At 37.4% G+C, this 25,272-nt stretch overlaps 2 protein-coding genes across 2 annotated transcripts in view; one reads left to right on the forward strand and one right to left on the reverse strand.

The window, feature by feature from the left end:
* Positions 1-875: 875 nt before the first annotated feature.
* Positions 876-4,548, reverse strand: ubxn2a (UBX domain protein 2A). Its single transcript, XM_077743784.1, has 7 exons — positions 4,437-4,548; positions 4,093-4,146; positions 3,751-3,853; positions 3,566-3,675; positions 3,342-3,479; positions 2,164-2,325; positions 876-1,289 (listed from the first exon to the last, which is right to left on the reverse strand). The coding sequence occupies exons 2-7, from the start codon at positions 4,125-4,127 to the stop codon at positions 1,109-1,111; spliced, it is 729 nt and encodes a 242-aa protein (XP_077599910.1). The 5' UTR covers positions 4,128-4,146; positions 4,437-4,548; the 3' UTR covers positions 876-1,108.
* Positions 4,549-4,862: 314 nt separating this feature from the next.
* The window catches only part of atad2b (ATPase family AAA domain containing 2B), a 55,490-nt gene continuing 35,080 nt past the window's right edge, over positions 4,863-25,272 (forward strand). Inside the window, 23 exon segments of the mRNA XM_077743773.1 lie at positions 4,863-5,234; positions 8,207-8,364; positions 8,472-8,503; positions 8,586-8,733; positions 9,248-9,347; positions 9,446-9,569; positions 9,640-9,783; positions 9,856-9,931; positions 10,022-10,123; positions 10,587-10,698; positions 10,774-10,889; positions 11,021-11,195; positions 11,265-11,353; positions 12,262-12,421; positions 13,311-13,401; positions 13,491-13,799; positions 14,428-14,584; positions 14,734-14,923; positions 14,990-15,175; positions 16,863-16,998; positions 20,343-20,536; positions 20,615-20,774; positions 24,472-24,594. Coding sequence (XP_077599899.1) covers positions 5,136-5,234; positions 8,207-8,364; positions 8,472-8,503; positions 8,586-8,733; positions 9,248-9,347; positions 9,446-9,569; positions 9,640-9,783; positions 9,856-9,931; positions 10,022-10,123; positions 10,587-10,698; positions 10,774-10,889; positions 11,021-11,195; positions 11,265-11,353; positions 12,262-12,421; positions 13,311-13,401; positions 13,491-13,799; positions 14,428-14,584; positions 14,734-14,923; positions 14,990-15,175; positions 16,863-16,998; positions 20,343-20,536; positions 20,615-20,774; positions 24,472-24,594 — 3,181 coding nt within the window. The 5' untranslated portion in view covers positions 4,863-5,135.

Raw genomic sequence — 25,272 nt, forward strand, 5'->3', positions numbered from 1 at the left:
ATCCATCTGCTATATGATTTATATTAAAGCCAGTACAATCAAGCTGTAAATGAAAGGTTAGAAAGTTCAAAGTAATTCCTAGCATGCTTTTTTACTGTTCAAATAAGAAGCAAAAAGTCACTGAATTGCAATTCTGTAAACGCATGAAAGTGAAAGACAGGAAAATTAGGATTCTCACTACACTGTCGACTGTTCCGACCTTGACCATATCAACTAATCCTGTCTCGTGCGCACGGCTTTAATGTATTGACAATGGATAATGACTCTAGGCTCGGGAGAACCATTCTGTACTTCCAAGATTCCTCTCTCAAGCCCTGATTTTGCTGGGCAAAACCCATCCCAGAGGTTTTTGACACTGTGGACAAAACATTAAAAATGATTGGCTGAATTCATATGGGCTGCAAGTCACTGACAAGAAAATTAGGACATGCAAATTTTGGAAGGATAATACTGTAAGCGAATTTAGAATGATAACAGAGCTTATTTTGGATACAAATTCGCCCCAAAAATGACAACAAAGGGCTTGATAATGAAATTATATTCACAATAGGCTGCCTTGGGTTTTAATGGATGATGTCACAACCAGAATGAGATTTTTTTCAGTCTGCTAAAGTATCTTTATGTGACTTTGTTTATTTTGTCATCATTTACAAGATAGCATAGCACTAGAAATGATTAATTCTGGTTGTGATGTCATAACATTTGGTGAAAAAATGCCAACATATAAAAAGTAACTATATAAACAGATAAACAGTGTCATATACAGTAAATTAATGCTGTTGGAAAGGGATTTCCATTTTTATTTTCAATGTTTTTGCCCAAAAAGTATTTTTTTGTGAGTTAAAGTGACAATAACACACAAGGGAAAACAACAATTTAATTTGTTAAACATTTATTGGATGGAAAGGATGCAGGCACATAATACATTCAAAAAAGATTAGACATTTGAGAACCAAGGCAGACATTCATTGTAAAGCTGAAAATACAAGCTTTAAAAAAGTGCATAAAAATGGAGATCACAGTTTGTGGAGACTGTTTGTTTGTTGGATGGCATTTGATATGAATATGTTTGAAAATGTCATTGATGTATTTGAAAGTGACGAGTGGATTATGGCACAAAGGGTGCATGCGTGTTTAGAGGCCGTTGGACTATAACGGCATTGGCTAAATCGGCCTCTTCCAGGCTTACATCTTGATCGTGGAGCTCCCGCAAGGGAAGCGAGGTGGTCAAGATAAACGGTGGGCAACTCCTCTGACAACGTGACACAAAGTCATGAACATCAGTGATCCTAAAAAAAATTGGTTAATAAAAGCTTATCATATAAAAAAGACATGAAGCCTCAAATGAGAATAACCAATTTAACAACTAGCAATACATCGGACTATAAATTTCATCAAGATGTGACAACTGGTCATTTAAACTCTCAGAAGTCATGATTATACTGTGATCGGACGTTTGGTCTCCGGATGTTTGGTCGCCGGTCTTTTGGTCCCTTTTGGTTACCAGTCAAATGTACATAGATATTAAAGTCTCTCTCTCTTAGATATTAAACTCTCTCTCATGAATATAATTTTGAGAGCTGGTTTCAACAGTAAACTCTTTGTCACCATTTGACCAGTGACCAAAAGGGACCAAAGGTCCCGGGGACCAAACCTCCCGGGGACCAAACGTCCCGGGGACCAAACATCCGGTGGCCAAACGTCCAGCGACCAAACGTCCGAGCACCTAATCAAGATGTGACAACTGGTCATTTAAATCCTCAGAAGTCACAATTTTACAGAGATGAATTTTTGGTAACACTATTCGGGTAATAAAACCTGGATTATTTCAAATGGGGGAAGAAACATTATTCCTGATTTTTCGCCCCATTTGAGCCAGGTGAGGTCTATTATTTATGAGCCCTGGTGGTCTCCAGGCTCGGCCAAGGTCGCCAACTCTCCATCCTTAATCTCCTCGGCCCCATTACATAAACGCTGCATCAAGGGGAGGGGTTACGCAACGTACCCCGTAGCTGCAATTTGATGGAAGCGCTCCATCTCAGATTATTTTAAGCGTGTCAGACTAGCATTACATCATCTAAACAGCTCAGATTTTTTTCCCCGTTTGTGGATTAAGAGAAAGTTGCAGATTAACATTTGTTTGTCGGCGAAGTGGATACGTACCGATGGCATAGGTTGAAGCGCTGGACTAGTCGCCGTCCGTCGGCCAACCACAGCTGAAGAGAGGTGACGGGCAGGGTGTGGTCCAGGGTTACCATGGGGATGGGGGGAGATTCGCCATCTTCGTGGACTGACGGTGAGCGGGCCACCACTCGAGGCGCCACGCTGCGATTGCCGTACAGATCGTAGATTAGGAAAATGGCGGATTAAATTTCGGGCTTTCATGCAGATGATGATGATGATGGTGATGGAGGGGTTGGAAATGAAATCGGTGCTCAAAATTTTGCAGCTCTTCAGGGTGGTAGGGTGACCTGTTTTGTTTGCTTGGGGTCCCAGCGACATCTCGTGGTAGTAAGCGGAAAAGCGAGTGAGTGTGACACGAGAAATAATTGTGTAGGTGTTCGTAAACTTTTGAGACGGACTACCACTTTGAATACTACAATCAATTCCACAAAAGTACACATTATAAGTATTCCTATTCAAATAAATAAATAAATAAATATATATATATATATATATATATATATATATATATATATATATATATATATATATATATATATATATATATATACATGTATGTATGTATGTATATATATATATATATATATATATATATATATATATATATATATATATATATATATATATATATATATATATATATATATATATATATATATATATATATATATATATATATATATATATATATATACATGTATGTATGTATGTATATATATATATATATATATATATATATACACATACATGTATATATATATATATATATATATATATATATATATATATATATATATATATATATATATATATATATATATATATATATATATATATATATATATATATATATATATATATATATATACACATGTATGTATGTATATATATATATATATATATATATATATATATATATATATATTTTTTTTTTTTTTTAAGTCATTTTTAGGACATTATTTTCTCTTTTTACCCGTTTCAACACCACATAGCCTTTTTTGGGATTACTAACACTTTTGATGGTCAGATTTATGTAAATGTAACAATTATGAATGCTCCCATTAAAAAAAAAAAAAAATTCTTTTAAATTAAGATATGGAAATGTAGATGATCCCTTACTGTAAATCTTTTTTACCTCCACTTCATCGCCCCCTTACCTGCCAAGCCGGTATCCGCGACCACTGAAAGGGTGGAAAACCTTCTTCCTAGGAACATAGTCTTCCTCCGTCAGATCCTCCACGTTGACTTCCAGTTCTTCCTCCTCAGCTCGGCTCTCCCACTCCGTCGGGAGTTCCCTGCATTGAAGAAGACGACACTCATCAAGACTGGTGTTATATTAAAAAATGGAGCACACACACAGACCCACAAAAATAAAACTAACCCTCTTTTGATAGCGTCCAAGAACTCTTGGTTTGCAGGAATCGAGTAACTGCGGAATTCTTGGTCGTTGACAGTGAAGCCGTCTTTCCAGAGTCGGACCACCATCTCCACCTAATGTTAAACAACAATATTTTTGATTTTGATATATTTACTCTTAAAATAAATTTTAAAAAATAGATTTCTAACCTTGGATGTTCCTGGGGCGTCATAACAAATCTTCTCCACCTCATCTAAGAGGTCTTCTACAGAAAAACTGCACTTCATTGGGCCCTCCTTTTCATTGTTGTCGCTGGAAACCATTTAATAACATATTTATTTAAAAAAATATATGTAGTGATACATTTTTTGGATATTTTTGTCATAAATTGGAGACCTGAGGTTGAGATGTTAATAGCTGATGGATGAAATGTGGTATTACACTTGTAACTAATATGATATTAACAAAAATGCCAAATAACAATTAATTTATGGGAAATTTACGACAATGATATTACACTTGAAATTTTACGACAATAGGGTTTACTTTACCAATTTTCATCCTCCTCAGTGTCATTATGTATCATGTCTTCTTATGTTTTCCATCTAAACACAAATTAAAAAGACAATCATATATATATATATATATATATAGGATCATATACATATATAGGATTAAAAAGAAAATTATAAGGGTAAGTTTACTGAGAGAATCAAAACTATATATCATTCATATTTGCACAGGCCGTGTATTGAGAAACATCTTAAGCGATCGTTATTGAAATACGTGAGAACGACTGGCGTGCAAGAAGGGAAATAGCATTGTAAAATATAAGGAGAAAATATTCAAAATATGATTTTAAAATGAGCTGATTTGACGCAAACACGTAGTTTACCAGCAAGTGCGTGTCTTCGACGGCTAACACATCTGCAGGTATCTACCGCCCCAGTTTACGGCAGTAACTCTCTGATACCTGCCGTAAATTAGTCAGTAAGTGTCGCAAGGAGTTAATTTCATCCTAAAAACCTTGGTTTATTATTAATTATTATGAATATTATCATTATTATTATTACTATTAAAATTAGTGTTCGCAGTTTTCTCGTGCGTTTTTCAAAAATTACATTAATTATCAGTAACGTTATCATTTCTACCCAGACGTGCAAACTTTGCATTGTAATTTAATCAGTAGTAGATCATTTTAAAAATGTGCATATATAGTATTTTGCATTCTAATTCGTAAAATGCATTCATTTTATAATATTGACAGAAGAAAAACTTAGGTCATAAGAAACAAACCTGGGCAACGAATGGGGGTCATTTTGGACCCATATTGTGTATTGGAGGGGGGCACGTATGTTGCGAATCGTAGAGTTATAGAAAGTAATTACAAAAGTTTGCGATCTGCTTCTTGACATCATATAGAGAAACGGCGTACAGACAGAAAGCGAGAGAGAGACGTAAGAAAACAACAAGAGTGAGGGAGAGAGACAACGAAAGATAGAGAGCGAGTGACAGAAAGAGAGAGAGAGAAAAATGGCGCCTCGGTGCTGTGCTCTTTGAGCCAGTGTTTGTAGCCTCCAGAGTGACAATAAACATGGTGAACACACGAAACAGCTCTCGGCCTGGCAGCAGCCACTTTATCTCCTCTAGGACTCGCTCGTCCTCGAGGATTGAGCGCAACTCCGATGAACATGTAAGCATGATTCCTTCATTTTTTCTCTCCCCCGGTGAGTTAGCTTAGCCTTCGCTAGTTCTAGCCTTGGCCTGGGAGGGACCAACTCCTGCTTTCGGGACATAATTTCCCTGCAAAATGACACTGACACCAAATTTGACACCCGCCGGTCCGTGTTGACATAAGACCGTGCATTTAAACGCCGTGATTTTCACAATTGTCATGCAATTTGATCTTGATTAATATAAATTCTTAGCGGTGCTAGCCTTGTTAGCTTGTAGCTTCAAGTTGAGTTCCCTTTGTGTTTGGTACTTGGACTCGTTTGACCCCCCTAACATTCGCTAGCTTAAAAGACCCGCCTACTTTAAGCCTACACTGGGTTTTAAGAGAAAAGACGCACGGCTAACGCATACCCGATTTATGCTAGTATTTAGCACTTTTAATGTAGGTTAATGAGTGTAAGGGTAGCTGAAGCTAAAGCTAGCCCGGTTGGTTAGCCTTGTGGTGGGGGAAGGGATCACAACAGTTGCCTGGCTCAATTCCCGTTTTAAGCAAGTCTGAACTTGGTGAACTTTACCTCGTTAATTCTACATATTTGCTCAAGGCGTTAGTAATGTTTTGACAAATCATCATCAAGTCCTAAAGGTTATTTATGTGTCATCAAAACTCACTGTCAGCTCACTGATTGTTGAAGTACAGTATGGTTGCAAAGTACTATGAGAAATATAAACCATCGATGGATATATATCTATAAATATATCTTAAAAATGGTGGTGGGAAGAGAGAAAAAATCTCTGAAACATGTCAGTCTGATTAAAAAAAATAAAAAATATGCAACAGGAGAGTAGAGTCAAGTTTAGTACTGTAATATTTCATAAACATAGCTGCAGAAAAAGACAAAATAATGTCTCTTTCAAATGTAGGCCATCAAAGTGCAAACTTTTGACAATTGATGCACAAGTGCCTCGAAGAAATTGAAGCATTGGACATATGAAGGAAAACGCAGTGTCCCATAAAACTAGGCATTTATTTAACAGGGCTGGGCAAACTAAAATAAGGGCAAAAGTGGGTGTGGTGGGTGCTTTGGTTTCAACCTCAAAAGTGCAAAAACTTTCCTCAATACTAATGTCCAACGCGTGCAATCAATGGATTGCCGTCAGGTGCTTCTTGCAGCACAACCCCCGCTGGTTCAAGTTTGTCAGTCAGCTCAGTCAGTTCTGCAAAAAAGTTGTCCTCCCGACCCACTGTGGCCCAACCCCCATTGATGCAACATTGTCACGTATGTATGTGCAGTAAAGTTCAACTTTTTTTTTTGGACCTATTGAAAACATTGGCCATCAAAGTGCAAACTTTTAACCATTTTGACTCATTTAAGAGCAACTTTTTTGAATGATATTTCACTCATTTTGTTATATGCAGCTGTGTATGATGACAGTAAAGGCTTTTCATTTGATATATAAGCATAGCATCCCTTAAAAATAGGCTTTCATTTCAAACTATTCCACAAAATGCAGGTTTTTCTTATGAGGAAAGCTTTCCTGCAATACTAATGTCCCACGCGTGCAATCAGTGGATCGCCATCAGCTGCCTCTTGCAGCCCAACCCCCGTTGGTTCAAGTTTGTAAGTCAGCTCAGTCAGGACCGGCCGGATAGTTTGAGCAAAAAGCAACCCCCCTACCCACAGTGGCCCAACCCCCATTGATGCAACATTGTCACGTATGTATGTGCAGTAAAGTTCAACTTTTTTTTTTGGACCTATTGAAAACATTGGCCATCAAAGTGCAGACATTTAACCATTTTGACTCATTTAATAGCAACTTTTTTGAATGATATTTCACTCATTTTGTTATATGCAAGCTGTGTATGATGACAATATAGGCTTTTCATTTGATATTTTGCATAGCATCCCTTAAAAATAGGCTTTCATTTCAAACTATTCCACAAAATGCAGGTTTTCATAAAGGGCAAAACTTTCTGCAATACTAGTGTGACACAAATGCAATCAGTGGATCGCCATCAGCTGCCTCTTGCAGCCCAACCCCCGTTGGTTCAAGTTTGTAAGTCAGCTCGGTCAAGACCGGCCGGATAGTTTGAGCAAAAAGCAACCCCCCTTACCCACTGTGGCCCAACCCCCATTGATGCAACATTGTCACCTATGTATGTGCAGTTAAGTTCAACTTTTTTTTTTTGGACCTATTGAAAACATTGGCCATCAAAGTGCAGACATTTAACCATTTTGACTCATTTAAGAGAAACTTTTTTGAATGTTATTTCACCTATTTTGTTATATGCAGCTGTGTATGATGACAATATAGGCTTTTCATTTGATATTTTGCATAGCATCCCTTCAAACTAGGCTTTTGTTTCAAACTATTCCACAAAATGTAAGTTTTCCTTGAGAGGAAAGCTTGTCTCAATACTAGTGTGACACAAGTGCAATTACTGGATTGCCATCAGCTGCCTCTTGCAGCCCAACCCCCGTTGGTTCAAGTTTGTAAGTCAGCTCGATCAAGACCGGCCGGATAGTTTGAGCAAAAAGCAACCCCCTCACCCACAGTGGCCCAACCCCCGTTAATTCAACTTTGTTACCTATGTCTGCTGCATAGGCTTACCAAACCACCCCTGCATGGTATAAACTGTCAAACCCAGTTAAATACTTTTTTTTTGAAATATTTTAACCATATATTTAAATGAAGACTGACATATTCTAATCATATATTTGAAAAAAATGACATTTTAATCCTATATTTTATTACAGATGAATCATTACAATAAAAACAAGGCTTTATTTTGATATAATACTACTCTAAGATTAAGCACTTGTTTTCAGGTTGATGACGCACTCGAACAGAATGTTCTCTTATTTTAATACTTACACAATGAACACTAAAAATGCTCCATTGTTAAGTCAATAAGTCAGTTTTAGCTATTGAAGTCAGATGCTAAAATGTATCATCTAACAGTTTCAATGTCATTATTTTTTTCTGTTCCAGAAGGAGATAAACAGCGATGTGAGTAGTCCACGGTTAAGCCCACCCGCTAAGCGGCCCCACAGACAGATGACATCGGATCCCAGCTCCAGCGACACGTCTCCGTCACCCCAGACCAAAGGTCAAAGGGTCAGCTGGGGCATTCCGACCTATCGCACCAGGTCTTTTTCCTCAATGTTCAATTGTAGCGATTGTCTCAAAACTTTTGGATTTTTTTAGGACGAAACTACAAACCTGAACTCAAATCCTCTGTTTTTTTCCCTTCTAGGTTATCATCTCGCATTATGCAGAATGGACATGGTAATATAACACGCCATTTTACCTAAAAAAAAACATGTAGCTGAGCATTAAAGTTGATTGTTTTGGTGGATTTACTTTGCAGGTCACATGGGACACCGGAAAGAAGAGCTGGGCCAGGGCGACCATTCACGAATGAATGGCCATGTGGAGCTTAAAAGGAGCTGTCGTGTGAGGAAGAGCCAGTTTGAACATCTCAACCAGAGCCTGCTGTTTGACCAGCTGGTCAATAGGTGAGGCATGTGTTGGTATTATGGCACATTGTAATCATTTATTTGTCACTACACTATTTTCCCATTGACACTCATTGATTTGCAACAATGTAATAATGTTGTCAAACTAAATCAGAGACTTTTTATACTTTAAAAGTGACTAAAAAAGGCACATTTTCATGTATGTTGACTTTTAAATTTGGAGAATGGCTCTCAAGGATTAACATTTGAAAAATATTCTTCCATTTTCTTTAAAATGACATTTTAGTATTTCTTAATACATTCCTTTTTACTTAGTACTTTATACTTTTTACTTTTAATAATGAGTAATGAGTATGTTAATACTGTTAGTCATTTTTTTCGGTTTATGTTTCATATGTACTGTTAACGGATGCACTTTTTTATGTGTATCCTATCTTGTGCTGACCCCGCCCATCTGTCACATTTTTAAAGTCAATATGGCCCCTTGGCCGAAAAGTTTGCCCACCCCTGTTCTATACTCACCTTCACTCTATCATATAATAATATTTTGCAGCACTGCCGAGGCTGTCCTCCAGGAGATGGACAACATCAGCAGCATCAGGCAAAACCGTGAGGTGGAACGTCTCCGTATGTGGACCAGGGACACAGAAGAGGTACGGGTAAAAAAAAACACTACACAAAACAAAACACAGCATTTTCTTTCATATTATAGAAGACATTTTCCCTCACTATGGTCCCATTGCCTTTTTAGGAAAACATGGACATGTACTCTCGCGTGAAGAGAAGAAAGTCAATGCGCCGTAGCACGTTTAGCCTTCCCGCCCACCATAAAGTCATGAGTAAAACCCAAGAAGAAGAGGAGGAGGGCACGGAAGGTGAATTTCTGACTCCCTCAGGCGACTCTTTGAATCGACTCCCATTTTGACTGATAGATGTTTGACTCAGAATCTCACGGGGAGGAAGAGGAGGAGGATGCGGAGGATGAAGACGACGAAGGTGATGAAGCCGAAGAAGCAGGCGAGGGGAATGATAGGCCGTATAACTTGAGGCAGCGAAAAACTGTGCAGAGATACGAAGCGCCGCCTATTGGTAAACAACTTGCTTTTTAAAGTGCTGCTTTTTGTAATAGCAAGGCGAGTTATCATCTTATCTTGTCTTCAGAACCAGTGAATAGAAAGCAAAGCACCCCCACACTCTTTGATACTCACAGATCGCCAGCAAGAAGAAGCCATATAAGGTGGGTGATTAGGGCAAAAAAGTACTGTAGTATCAAATATTAATGGGAAACTATCTTCATGACTTTACTGCACTTGTTTATTTTTTTTAGGATAAAGAAACATGCCATTCACAGCAGCGACACCACTTCTTCATCTGATGAAGAGCGTTTTGAGAGAAGAAAAAGCAAAAGCATGACACGGGCCAGAAACAGGTACGTTTTTCTACACATTTTGGTTGAAATTTGCCACGAGAAGCCAAACAAAAAGACAAAACTTAATTAAAATAAAATGTATTGATCTAGAGTAGGGGTCGGGAACCTTTTTGACAAAGAGAGCCACAAACAATTCATATTTTTTTTAATGTTATTCCTTGGGAGCCATACTCTAAATTTAAAAGTCAAAATACATGTAAATGGGTGCCATTTTTTTGTATTTTCACCACTTTTAAAGTGGATAAAAAACTCTGAATACTTTTGACAACATTCTTATATAGTTGCTCATCATGTGGCTCTGAGCCATAGGTTCTCTACCCCTGGTTTAGAGAATGAACACAAAAGGACAATAAATAGGCCAAAATAAGCACTTTTGAGATGCAGGACAACACAAATCTGATCCACTAAAAATATATATCTAGTTTTGATGTATCTTGACCCATTTTTTTTAATACCCTCATAGATGTTTGCCTATGAACTTGATGGCAGAGGACTTGGCGAGTGGCGTCCTCCGTGATAGGACAAAAGTAGGGGCCAGCCTGGCTGACGTGGACCCCATGAACCTTGACACCTCAGTGAGTGTCGTCATTTCTCGGGTGGGACCATTTTGCTTCAAAGTTGTTGTTTTTTGAAAATCTTGTCTATTTTAGGTAAAATTCGACCAAGTGGGTGGCCTTAGAAACCACATTCAGTCTTTGAAGGAGATGGTTGTATTCCCGCTTCTTTATCCTGAGGTCTTTGAGAGATTCAAGATTCAACCACCAAGGTCATTAAAAATCTGGTTCAGCTATCTCATTTAATGCCATTGATGATATGACTCAATGGAATTGAATCAGTTAGGTGGACAAATAGGCCTAAATTTTACAAAATTGTACAAAATTGATATTTTCTTTGCAGGGGGTGTTTATTTTACGGTCCACCAGGGACTGGAAAGACACTGGTAGCCCGAGCTCTGGCCAACGAGTGCAGCCAAGGTGAACGTAAAGTTTCCTTTTTCATGCGCAAGGGAGCTGACTGCCTAAGCAAGTGGGTTGGCGAATCAGAGCGACAGTTGCGTCTTCTGTTTGACCAGGTGAGTCATACTTTTAACCACTTTTGGAAGAGATTAGACTTGATTTAAATGTTTTTTTTCTTAATCAAGGCTTACATGATGAGGCCGTCGATCATCTTCTTTGATGAGATTGATGGATTAGCTCCAGTTCGCTCAAGTCGGCAAGACCAAATACACAGGTAAAATGTCATCTGAGTTTCTTGAGCTGTATTTATGCTTAGTACCAAGTTAACAAGTTTAAGATTTTTGCAATGTTTTCAGAATACTTACATAAAATGAGGAAAAACCTTAATATTAAGTAAAAAAAAAATTACAGGCTGTCCTCAAACAAGACTAGTTGGTTAAGGACTTTCAATAATAATAATAATATTAATAATAATAGGTAATTAGAAAAAAACTGCTAGGGAGATTTCAATTGTTTTTTTAGTGGGTTGCCTCAGTGTTGTCCTGCATCTCATAATTCCTTATTTTGACATAAAAACATAAATTGACACTACAATCTGGAGCCCAAATACAGAATTTTATTGAAGTCCACCACCCTCATAGAATATGTATCAGGCTAGAGCTTGTTGATAAAACAATAAGGATAATTATTGTGATTTTTTGTAGTTGGTCAAAATAAGCAATCCACTAAAAAATTCAGTTGAATTCTCCCTGGCAGTTTTTTTTCTAATTACCTATTAATATTACTATTGAAAGTCCTTAACCAACTGTCCTTGTTTGAGGACAGACTGTAATATTTTTCTTACTGGATAACAATGTGTTCCCCCATTTAATGTAAATATTCTGAAAATGCTGCAAAAATCTTAAACTTCTTATCTTGGTTTAAAATGGGTTAAGGTTACACTATTTCTTTTTGTGAGACTGAAAATATGTGGTAATGTCTTCAGTTGATTATTTAATTTTATATTACTTTTGGTTTCAAGGGAAATTTATAAAATACATTTTCTGCAGGTTTTATTCTTTACTTTTCATAGTGTAAGATGTCTTAGTTATCATAATAACTAGCAATATCGACTGATAACTGTTTTTAAGTTTGCTACTTTCTTTCTACTCTTGACTTAATCATCCCTCTTGTTTTATTTAGTTCTATTGTGTCCACTCTGCTGGCTTTGATGGATGGCCTCGACAGCCGAGGGGAGATAGTGGTCATCGGTGCTACCAACAGACTTGACTCTATCGACCCGGCGTTGCGAAGGCCCGGACGTTTCGACCGGGAATTTCTCTTCAACCTGCCCGACAAGACGGTGAGCGAAAGGGTGTGCGTGTGTATGTTCCGAAAATTGATAAATCATCATAACCTGACAAAATGGCTTTTTCTTTTAGGCTTGGCAACCACAAAAAAATACAACAGTAAAAACTGTCATTAAGGGCAATCAAGGGCATTTGTTCACATAGAGCAATTTAAGCCTTTTCATAATTCAGTAAAGACAAAAAAATGGACAAACTGTGATTTTAATTTTAATTTTCTTTTTACTGAGTGCTGCACCCTTGAGTTTGTAACAATTTCAAGATAAAGGACCCTCTGGTCATGTTTAAAAGCAGCTAAGTTCACCAAGTTGGGCTTTTCTATCCACAAAGTCTGATGAAAGACTATGAAAAGCTACGTATCGACAATAGCGAGCTTTTTTTTCTCATTGACGTCTGCCCATCAAAGTGGAGACTTGGACGGGTGATGCAATGGGCTCACTTGAATTGTTGCACTACTCTTGGTTTCCAAATGGAGCAAATTTCCACTCTTCAGTCATGATGAAACTCAACCATTGTTGCAGGAACTTATTACTTGCCATAATTGGGGAAGGAAATGCTCCACCTTTTTTTACAGAGAATAGCTAGTCCGAGTATATTGTTGCCACAGTTTTTGTATTTTTCAAATCAGAACTGTTTAGGTTTCAAACGCAATTTTTAGAGAAAAAATGACCAGAAAAATAAACATATCTTAGACAATGAATACTTGAGAGCAATGTTCCCTCTAATTGCGCACTACTCTGGTCTTCTCTGCGCAGCAGCAATCATATGGCGTGCAGTAAATAAAATCTAAACTTAATTTTAATGTATCCATCTCCAAAAACTTTATGGAAGAAGAAAAACAGAACTTATACTGATGTATCTCCCTTTTTTAAAATTTTGTTACAGGCCAGAAAGCACATCTTGCAAATCCACACCCGAGACTGGAACCCCAAATTGTCTGAGCCATTTATAGATGAACTTGCAGAAAAATGTGTTGGTGAGAAATTATTATCATTATAATAATTTGATTTATAACTTCAGGTTAAATTTTAAGACAGAAATTAACAATTGTAACTGTTTTTCTAGGCTACTGTGGCGCCGACATCAAAGCACTTTGCACAGAGGCGGCACTGGTGGCGCTACGCCGTCGCTACCCCCAGATATACGGCAGCAGCGTCAAGTTAACACTGGACGTGGCCTCCATAGTGCTGGGACCCGCCGACTTTGGCCGGGCTATGAGGGCTATTGTGCCGGCCTCCCATAGAGCCCTGGCTCCTCCAGGGCGTGCTCTGTCGCCCATTCTCAGGCCCCTATTGGCTAGCACTTTCTCCTTGGTGCTCAATTCTCTTCTCAGAGTCTTCCCCCATGCTCAGTGTGCTGACAGGGACACCCACGGTAGGTAGAATTCCAAAATTTAGGCAAATGCTGCGAGTGGATTTACTAGTACTGTATTTTCACGACTATAAGGCGCACTTAAAAGTCTTAAATTTTCTCCAAAATAGACAGGGCGCCTTATAATCCAGTGAGCCTTATATATGGAAAATATGGTATTTAGCTTCTACAGACGGTTTGAAATAGAATAAGGCTGGAAAACAACAAAATCTGTACTGACACTGATAAATGCAAAAAAATATATTGAATGAACAATAGTACTTCAACCAATAGTGGCCTCCAAGCAGAAAAAAAAAAATCTTAAAAAACATCACTGTATTTTCACGACTATAAGGCTTAGATTTTTCTCCAAAATAGACAGGGCGCCTTATAATCCAGTGCGCCTTATATATGGAGAAAATTAAAATGTGCCATTCATTGAGGGTGCGCCTTATAATCCAGTGCGCCTTATATATGGAACAAAATGTGTCATTCATTGAGGGTGCGCCTTATATATTGGAAAAATGGCATTCATTGAGCTTGTGCCTTATAATCCAGGGCACCTTATAGTCATGAAAATATGGTATTTAATTTGACCTGTTATAAATTTGACTTGAGTTTGAATATGGCATTATTTGTGTGTCTATTGTAGGCGGCGACAATCAACTACTTGAAGAGGATGTGTACAGCGATGACGAAAACGAGAAAAGTAGCAATTCCATCTATGAAGTCCAGACCGCCTTGTCTCCCATCAGTCCACCACAGTCCACTGATGCTACAATTTGCCGGCCCTTCATTCATTGTTCCATGTGAGTCCAAAAATTTAACAAACTCCTCCATCCATCCACATAGCATTATTTGAAATATTGTGTTTTGGCAAACTTGAAAAAGTATCGTATAATGAAAATTAGTATTCAAAAGTGTGCACCCAAATAAGTTTTCTTGCTGTTCTTTACAGTTCGCCCCACCAGCAACCCACCTCCTACCGACCCCGCTTGCTATTGTCCGGTTCCCCAGGCTCAGGACAAAGTTCCCACCTAGCCCCTGCTTTGCTCCACCACTTGGACAAGTTGCCAGTTCACCGCCTGGACTTGCCTACCCTCTACTCCTCTAGCGCCGCTAAGACACCAGAGGAGTCTTGTGCTCAGGTTAATTTCATTTACATTGGAAAATAAAAGCCCAGGTTTCAATTAGTTTTTAACTTTGCTCATCAGGTTTTCCGCGAGGCCTGCCGAAGCGTCCCCAGTGTTGTGTTTGTGCCGCACATTGCCGAATGGTGGGAGACGGTGAGCGATACGCTTAAGAGTACCTTCCTCACACTCCTCCAGGACGTACCCTCCTTCTGCCCAGTCCTTATCCTTGCCACTGCCGAGACATGCTACTCAAGGCTGTCTGACGAGGTAAGAACTTGGACAGAAGCTACTACTACTGGATTTTCTCACATATAGGCCGTATTTGTCACCCAAAATTATGGTGACTGAATCGAGGGTACGGCTTATATGCGAATAAATTAGGTAACAAAGATGGAACCCCATAACAATGCAAGACAATGCAATTTATATCTAAATAGAGAAAGGATAGACAGGTAAAAGGTTTCTCAAAATTTATTTTGATGTCTACGAATGAAATTCAGGAAGATTTTTTTTTATTTTGCATGAAATGTGACCCTTCAAAGTAAAATATTTGTACTCTTAAAACCATGGGAATCAATTGGCCTCTTTAACACAAGAGAAATTGTAAAATACAATTTTAGAATACGATAAAAAGGTTTTTTAGGCAAATTTTAAGGTGAGGCTTATATGCAGGTGCGGCTTATATGTGAGCAAATATGGTAGGCAACCAAACAGTTTTTTCTTGATTCACATTGGTTCCCCATTTGAAAAGAATAGAAATTACTGCTCCCCCTACAAAAATGTCCTCCAATTAATTTTAAATTTTTACTTTTTAATAGAACAATGACATCTAAGCCTTATAAACACAAAGTAAATAACATTTTCTTCTTCCATTAGACCTCAAGCCAGAACAGTACAAAATACTCCACCCAGTATATTTTTTCCCTTTCTTGTAGTTCTCTGTGGTAGTTAACAATTAGCAAAGTAGTCCAATTACCATCTAAAAAACAGTATTGTCCAGAAAAGACAAAAAATTACGCAACTGGATGATCAGAAGCACAATTGTTATTGTTTTTCTCCGTCGCTAATTTTGAAGGAAAGGCACAGTTGCGTACTTTTCTGATGTTACCAGATTTTATTATGATGGATACAGCAATTATATAGGATCTTTATGCAAAACTTATACATGTGAATCTCCCTTTTTCCGCAATGGATCCATTAGACAGAATTCTGTCTGTATTCCACCGCCAATGTCCTCAACACAATTTCTTTAGCTTCTCCCAAGGATTTTCAATAAAATCCTTCCTTCCTTGTTCACATGTTTCCTCCCTATCTGAAAATGGGAATAATCCAATTTGAAGGATAACCCACCCACCTACTGACTTTCTGGCCTTCTTTATTTATTTATTTTTCTTCAATTCCCAACTAGACATTGAGCTTCTATGCTGACTCCTCCATTATGTCAAAACCGCAGTAGTCCAACATTACTCACGAGGATTCTCAGATACTTCCTCTCTTTATTAATCCAGATATCATTGCTTTCAGTAGAACAGGTGTTAAATTACACAACGTCATGCATTATTCACCTTCTCTTCATGTCCCTACTCTACAGACTTTATCACCATAAGCGATAGCTAGCATCATCACTCACTTTACGTCTACGCCGCTACATTATTCCCCTCAAATTCACCCCGGTTTCTCATCCATTTTAAAAGAAAAAAATGATAACGCGCTCGTGTCCAAGGAAAGATTCCAAAAAGACCGAGAGGCCATTCAAACGTGTCGAGAGATAAGAGAAAGGATTGATGTGAGACGGAGAAAAGAGGAAAAAAATGAGCTCGGTAAGCAAAAAAAATGGCTTCCCAAGGGCTGTTAGACTTCACATCAACTGGCGACTGGTTGAAATGCAGCTGCTGGGATTGTCTTGCCCTTACAAATGATTAATGTATTATTTCTTTTTCATTTTTTTTGGAAGCTGAAGAACATGTTCCAGAAGTCTTATGGCGAGGTGGTCACGTTAAAGCCACCAAACGAATCAGAGAGGAGGAACTTCTTCTCAGACCTGTTATTGGTCCAAGCTGCCAGACCTCCACCACGTCTCAGGAATGCAGGTACTCACACACAAATATTGTATTAGGAATTATTCTCCTGGACTTAAACTAGCTATCTAAAACTTTATTAATCGGAAGTAACTATCCAGATAATTCTACGAGTCCTACAATGTTGTGAAGTGTAAATTTTGGGCTGGAAAAGTAAAAATTACAGAATTTTTACATCTTTTTTTTTTATTAGAGTAAGTTATATTGCCTGCAGACATTCTTAGTATAGCATAATTTATGTGGTTTAACCATTGGATAGACTTTAAACTGAGAGATGGTTGCTTAAAGTATTTAAGTATGCCAATTTTTGAGAATCATTTTCAATCACAAAAAATGACAACACTTATTTAAGAGGCAATTTTATGCCTGTGATAAGAAATTTGCCATAAAAATAGCACCAGCATTAATAAAAAAATTGGCCACCCTTGGAAATTTTATTTTTTTAGTTTTTCTATTGCACACCAAGCATAAAATTTAGTTAGATTTTTTTTAATACATATAAGATTATTTCCCTTTGAATTAAAAATGTATTTCAATTACACACTAAGTATTCCAAAGTACAAAATTAAGTGTTTTTTATTCTTTCTGATAAAAGACTGTTAAAATAAATGGAGTGATGAATAGGCTAATTTTCTGGACAATGTAGGTCAAATTTAAAATTGTAGCACCTTTAGGCAGGTCTGGATATGGACTCAATAATTTTTATTTTTAGTTTTTTACACGTGACCCGCATAGAAAATTATAGAGCAATGGACACTTGCTGTAGAGGGCAGTGTTGTTCTTTGTGTATTTCTTCTCTCCTCAAACCTGAAATGCAGCCATGGCAATAAATATTAAGATATCAACGCAAGTGTCATCTTTTTAAGGGTGAATTTCTACTATGACGGATTTGAAACTAAAGAAATAGTCTTTCGGCATTTAACATATGTTCAGAAACATCTAGAAATGTGAAGATTTTTTTCGTATGCAGAGGCAAAGTCAACTACTTGACCTGAATCCGGTTAACCACGCATTTGACTCGCCAAAGGCGAAAACTCAGGTTTGCAGTTATGCTCTGTTTCAATCCCAAGAGTCAAACTTGTGTCTTAATAGTCATGGACCTGAATAGTTTTATCGTATTGGCCTGAATATAAGACGACCCCGTCTTTTTCAAGACTCAAGTTTAAAAGAAAATACTTTTTGACCACCAAATTAAATTTTTATACACAAAATGTCCATAATATATCTGACAAAAAATGATGACAAAATACTCAAAAGAAAAATCATGTTATTTGGCCTCATTCAAATCAGCCTAAACTGTCTATCATATCTTAAATATGGGCGCTAAATTGCCATCACATTTGTATATGAATGGCTTCCTTGAAATGTAAATGAGCAGAAAATGGAGGACCTAATCTAGACACACTTTTTTTTATCTAGCACTAAAACTCCTTAGGCTTCAAATTACTTCAGGCACTTTTTGTACCTGACTACTAATGTGACCACTTATTCATTCATGTTGACTACTTATCTACTTTTACTACTTAATTATGTTAACTACTTATTCTTTTATTGATTTGTGTGCATTTTAAAGCTTTAAATCTAACAATCCTTCTATGTTATTAGGTTCATTTTTAGTTATCTTTAATATGATCCAACATATGTCAATAGCCATTCAACTCAACGTGAAGACCCCGATTCTAAGACGACGACACATTTCCAGTCTTATTTCAACGCAAAAAAACATCGTCTTATAACTAGGCCAATACAATATCTAAATATTTATCTTACAAGGTGTAGATATTACAGACGGCTTACAGCGCCCCCCTTCACGACCTCATCCTAAGTGTTAATCTGTCCTTCCGCCATTACCCCGCTCCTTCGATCAAGTGTAATATGCAAAACCCCATCCTCGTTTATCGGCCAGGGTCCTCCACTCCACTCGTTGGGGGTCCGATTTCCAGCAGGGAAAAAAAAATGTCGGTAGAAGAAGCGGCCAGCTAGTGCTGGAGCTATTATCACTAATTAGAGTCAGGGAATGCTCATGATGGAAGAGAGGGGAGGAGCTGTGGGGGCTTCCTAACCATGTCTTCTGGGCCGGCGGATGGAGACGGGTAGCGGACATTGGCTTTTTGCTCTGACTTTACCCAATTAGTTCATACCTCAACATTATTTATTTAAACCCAGGGTGGGAAAAGCTTTGTGCTCAAGGGTTGCATTGCAGTTTGAAAACAGTGTAAGGAAAGTGCCATTTGGAGTTGAAATGCTAAAAAGGGAAGCATTTTTTAATAATTTAGTTGATAACATAGTCAGATTTTGGGTCATTTATTGACTTGACTGTTGATTGACATGAAACACCAAAGAGATGTTATATTATGAATTAGATACATTCATGGACCCAGTATTGAAGGACTTAATGTAAAGCAACATGCAATAGAAGGATGAAAAATTATTATATTTTCATAGTCGACCTTGGTATACGTTCCATAACGTTGCATTTTATTGGCTAAAATACTTGGCCTTTTTATACATGTACAGCAATGGCAATTCTGCAGATTTCCTGGAAATATTGGCTTCTGATGTTTTTCTCCAGTATTACACATAACTAATAATGATTTTTTTTCTCTCCATCTTTTTCCAATTGTTGAGCAAAATTCTTTCTGCTAGACACGCACTTGATTAAAACCTTGTCTTGCGCTTAACTGACCTCAAACCAATTTTATTGCAGTTTAGTTTACTGTATTATACTGCTTCAGTGAAGGACTCATGACACGGATGAATTATTCATCAAACCAAACAAAAAAATAATTACACTGTTAAAAGATAATAAATTCATCAGATGGAATTTGTTCATTGGTGGTGATCATTTTAGCCTGAATGGGAATTCACACTTTACATTTAGTATCTCGGACGTTTGGTCGCCGGTCAAATGGTGACAGGGTTTACTGTTGAAGCCAGCCCTCAAAATTATATTCATGAGAGAGTTTAATACCTAAGAGAGTTTAATATCTAAGTAATGTTTATTATCTAAGTACATTTGACCGGGGACTAAACTGTCCGGGGACCAAACTGTCCGTGGACCAAACTGTCCGTGGACCAAACTGTCCGTGGACCAAACTGTCCGGGGACCAAACTGTCCGTGGACCAAACTGTCCGTGGACCAAACTGTCCGGGGACCAAACTGTCCGGGGACCAAACTGTCCGGGGACCAAACTGTCCGGGGACCAAACTGTCCGGGGACCAAACTGTCCGGGGACCAAACTGTCCGGGGACCAAACTGTCCGGTCCCGAGTATCTCCCTTACCTTTTTAAAAATGTATTTTTTCTTTTCATAGCTTTCCTGTAAGTTTTCCATTCTTGTCATCTGCCCTCTGTAGAGCGCTGCGTGGAGGTTCTTCCCGTGGCCGAGGCCCCGGGCCCCAGGGTGCTGTCCGCCGAAGAACAGCGTCGCCTGGCCGAGCAAGAGGAAAACACATTACGGGAGCTCCGGCTCTTTCTCAGGGACGTGACCAAGCGCTTGGCCACCGACAAGCGCTTCAACATCTTCAGCAAGCCCGTCGACATCGAGGAGGTGAGTATGACCAAATACAAAAGAGTATTTTTTCCATTCACTTGCAGTCAGACTGACTATCTTATGCTTATTGTCAAGGTGTCGGACTACCTGGAGGTTATTGGACAGCCCATGGACTTGTCCACCGTCATGACCAAGATCGACAAACATCAGTACCTGACGGCCAAAGACTTTTTGGTAGACATTGACCTCATCTGCAGCAATGCCCTCGAATATAATCCCGATAAAGATCCTGGAGGTAAGATAAATGGCATGGTCACGGTAGGTAAAATAATACAGAATAATATTTATAAATATAACAGCTATAAGCATATAAAAAGAATAATGTATTTATGTCTAAATATATAGTGTATATATATATATATATATAAATGTAAATACTTCATATTGTGTACTCACAGTAAAAATAGTTCGTCTCCGTTTGATAAAAATCCAAAAAACAGGTTAATGTGAGTTTTATCCTAAGTACTTTGTATTATATTATACTCACAGTGAAAATAGTTCCTCTCCATTTGATAAAAATCCAAACAACAGGTTAATGGGAGTTTTAGTCCAAGTACTTTGTTTTAAATTGTACTCACAGTGAAAATAGTTCCTCTCTATTTGATAAAAATCCATAAAAATCCAAACAACAGGTTAATAGGAGTTTTAGTCCAAGTACTTTGTCTTCATGTGGCCATTCTTTGCAATTTTCTAGGGATTTCTGTACATCTATAAATTTTACATGTACTCTATCATCAAATTTCTTCCAGTTTTTGTGCTATCTTCCCCAAATTTTACATTCTTCAGCATTACACTCCCCTACAATTGACAACCCTAAAACATAGCTAACCCTAATCACACCCACCAACACTTTATCTCTCCAGTTTTCTCGACTTCCACTATTATATCGCAAATAAACAATAAAAGGAAAAAAAACAGACTATTAAATAATCTAATGACTTAAGTGAGCCTGCAGGCAGAATAATTACAAAAGCTCCCAGCACCTTTTTGTACATGCCGGAAATCCAAATGAAGATCGTCATTTTCTCGCTTCCCTGTTTGCCATGTAGAAAATGAAGAAGGCTTGCATATGCATGAAAATTTAATCTCTCATGTTGTCTTGCAGCTACAACTGATTCCATTCCCCACATTACCCAAATACTATCCACACACACACACATATTTGGTGTCCAGAATATCACAGACGACAAATATATGCACAAACATTGAAAGCGGCTTGTTGTTTACTTACATATTCACATTCAATTCACTAAGAAATGTCCATGCTAGCTTTAAAGCCAACACCAGTGACAGCAACAGAACCGAAAGATCTGAATTAGAAACAACGTAGAGTGCGAATCACTATTTTAATTCTCGCCTCGTGCACGATCCTTAATGGGAAGCAGTTTTCTGCCAGGCCGAATGAATAAATCATATCGTGCCGTCATTCCTTCGTGCGTGGGGGTATCTAGCAAAGATACACTTTAAAGGAGAAAATGCAATTAGACTGTTTTAATAAAGATGAACCAAGTAAGCCTCCATCATTTGTATTGGGGGTTCGGTCGAGGCACAATTAAGTCACCGATTATAACGGAAAGTCGTTATTAGATCGTTGGTGGGCTACTTTTCTATGTTTTACAAAGGAGAAAAATAACTCTAGCTTTGTTTTTTAGTGAGGAGTTGCGATCTGATATCCAACAAAATAATCAAAATAATTCAGTTTTTTAGCAATTTGGCGATTTCTCAAATATAAGGTTCAGAAAATGCTTTGAATGGGTTTTAGATTTTGAAATAAAATGGCAATTTTTTTTAACAGGATAACAATTAGTATGTGTCTCTAAATTGACGATCTCCAGGGTGACATATGACAGTGCAATGAGTGTATATTTCATTTCAGATTGTTTCATAAAGCCATTAAAAGCAAAATGACGATCTGATGAGATTAGTTTCCTCAAACTGGTAATTGTAGTCTTTGTTAAATTGGCTAATTATGTTTACCCTACACCAATGTTCCCTCTAAGCTGTGGTAGTGCGCAATTGCGAACTAATCTTGCCTTCTTTGCACAGCAGCAATCATACGACGCACAGTAAATAAAATCCAATTTTTTTGTTTTTTTCAAGAGGGAACATTTCCCTAGACGTATGGTTATTTTAGTTAGTTCTACGTAGGTTTTGTTAGCTTCTCTGAACTGTCTTCAACAAAAACATTGTCTTTAACATATTATTTTCGCAGAATCAATTCAGCACAAGCTCACAAAATACCAACTAATCATCAATATAAAAGTAAACAAAACATAGAACTCTATTCACCTCACTATTGTTCAATTCCTACCTTAAAACCGCAGTATTTAACCACAACCACAAAGTACTTGGCAATAATTCTTAACAGCAATCATCAATTAAAACACATGTCTATTTCGTCAATTCCACGATTCCACCAAGTGCTTTTGAGGAGTCATTTTGAAGCATACGAGTTTCTCTTAGCAGGCAATCCGTCATTAGAAGCCTCTGAAAGGCTTTCTTTCACCCTCCCTGTAAATGTTCACCGACACAAATGCACTCAGTCGCACACACACAAGTCCATCACTATTACACAGCCGCCATCCAATTAGACAAATGCTGGCAGATTGCGACCCCCTCCGTCACCACCACTGCCGCCTCCGTCTGCCCGTAATGAGAGGCAGCCTGTTTACAGTGGCTACGCTTTTAGCCTCGCTCTTCAGCGCGCCCCTTCAGTCACACAAAATGGGGGATTAATGATGCCTGGGGGCATGGCGGAGACATGTTGTGCTGGAGAGCACATTACTTTTTCAGACAAAAATCTAGAAGTGAAATGATCATTTGTTGTTTTTCCTCAAAACACTACCAATCTCAAGCTAACTCCCGTAAGGCGCTACTCAATTTTCTCAAAATCTGGCAGTGAATGTGACTTTTATATGGATCAATATTGATTAATTATTGTATGAAATGCCTTAGAAATGAACTAAAAACTAATTAATTCGTCCCAAGCCTCAGGAAAAAAACGCTAAAACTGAATAATGTATTGGAAAAACATTTTTATTTATTGTAATTCGCTAACTATTACAAAGTGACAAATAACTAGTGGTTCAATAGTACTAAAATATGTTTAATAGTACTCAAATTAGAGAAAGATACTTTTTGCATGGCAACGCGCTCGTAACATGAAATCAGCAAAATTAAATTAACTTGGATTTTAATGCAGATACACTAAAATAAATTTCATCTAACCTTACACTAAACTTAATTCTAATTTTTCTTTTAAATTTTGATACCTTTCTTGGCTTAATTGGCCCCGCCTCCAACCTGACTTTCAGATACAACCTATCTACGATTATTTGCTTTTGTATTCCCTTCAAAATATTCCAAAAATGATGCACATAAATGTCCTCACAATAGGATAAAATACTTGCCAATAAGAAGTAGTGTATACTAAATAAAAAATAGAAAATAAAAACTCTGACAAAAAATACACTGCTCCGCCCAGTGCTCGTATCTAGAGATAATTTTCTGCTAAAATTTTTACTTATATCTCAAATTGCTGGTAAGTTGAGGTACCACTGTACTATTACTACTGCATTTTATAATCTGGTGAGGAAAATACAGTATTTAAATTAGTTTAAGACACAAATATGGCAGAGAAACTCTATTTTTTGTACCTAAAATCCCTAAAATGCCATGATATGCTGCCAAAGAATTGTCTACACAGGAAAGTGATAAAATAATCTAGCATCCCGCTTATTTCTGATCTTTCATTTGCATTTTTAATCACATCTTTGTTGTCGGGAACTTTGATGAAGCGACTCATCTAGTGTTTTATGGTCTAGCTGAATGTGATCCAAGGCATTTCCATTCATTTCACAGTAGGGATTCCTTTCTAAGGAGAGTGTGTTTAAAAAAATGTTGAGATTGATGTTCTTGCTCTTGCTTTTCAGACAAAGTGATCCGCCACCGAGCATGCAGCCTCAAGGACACGGCACACGCCATCTTTGCCTCTGAGCTCGACCCCGAGTTCGATCGCATGTGCGAAGACATAAAGGAAGCAAGCAAGAAGAAGAGTGAGAACATAATACTTTTACCTTTTTATACCATTGATATCCAATTCAGGTTGGTTCTCGGGCCGCGTTAACGTCAACTCGATTTCATTTGGGCCGGACCAGACCATTTTAGATATAATATTTAGATATTTTTTATTTATCGGATTAAAATAATTGGAACTAAATCCCTAAATATTCAGGGTTTTTTTTAGATCGAAAACAATGTTTTTTAAAGATTTTTTTTGCCTAGTAAGGGATAAATATCTTTTAATAATTTGGTTTTCATTTCAAAAGGAAACAAAATAATTATGTTCAATATTATAGTGGAAAACGGCAAATATTTTTAGATATTTTTAGATTTTAATAAATGCTTTTTGATTGAAAACACAAAAGAAAAATTTCAATTTAGTGGAATATCAGGACCTATAATACACTTTTTCATTTGAATAAATTAAAATGTTAATGTTCACGTTTACATGATTAAAAAATGTCTTCATACAAACAGAAAATATTTTCAGATATTTTTAGATTAGACAAATCCCTTTTTGAATGAAAACACAGTAGAAAACTTCAATTAAGTAGAAAATCAAAAAATATAATACACATGTAATCCTAATTTGAATTTGATCTAAGATTTAAATTAAAATATTAATATCCCACATTTACATGATTAAAAAAAATGTCTTCACCCAAAAAGCT

Source organism: Stigmatopora nigra, chromosome 2, assembly GCF_051989575.1.
Source record: "Stigmatopora nigra isolate UIUO_SnigA chromosome 2, RoL_Snig_1.1, whole genome shotgun sequence".
In the NCBI taxonomy this organism is placed as follows: domain Eukaryota; kingdom Metazoa; phylum Chordata; class Actinopteri; order Syngnathiformes; family Syngnathidae; genus Stigmatopora; species Stigmatopora nigra.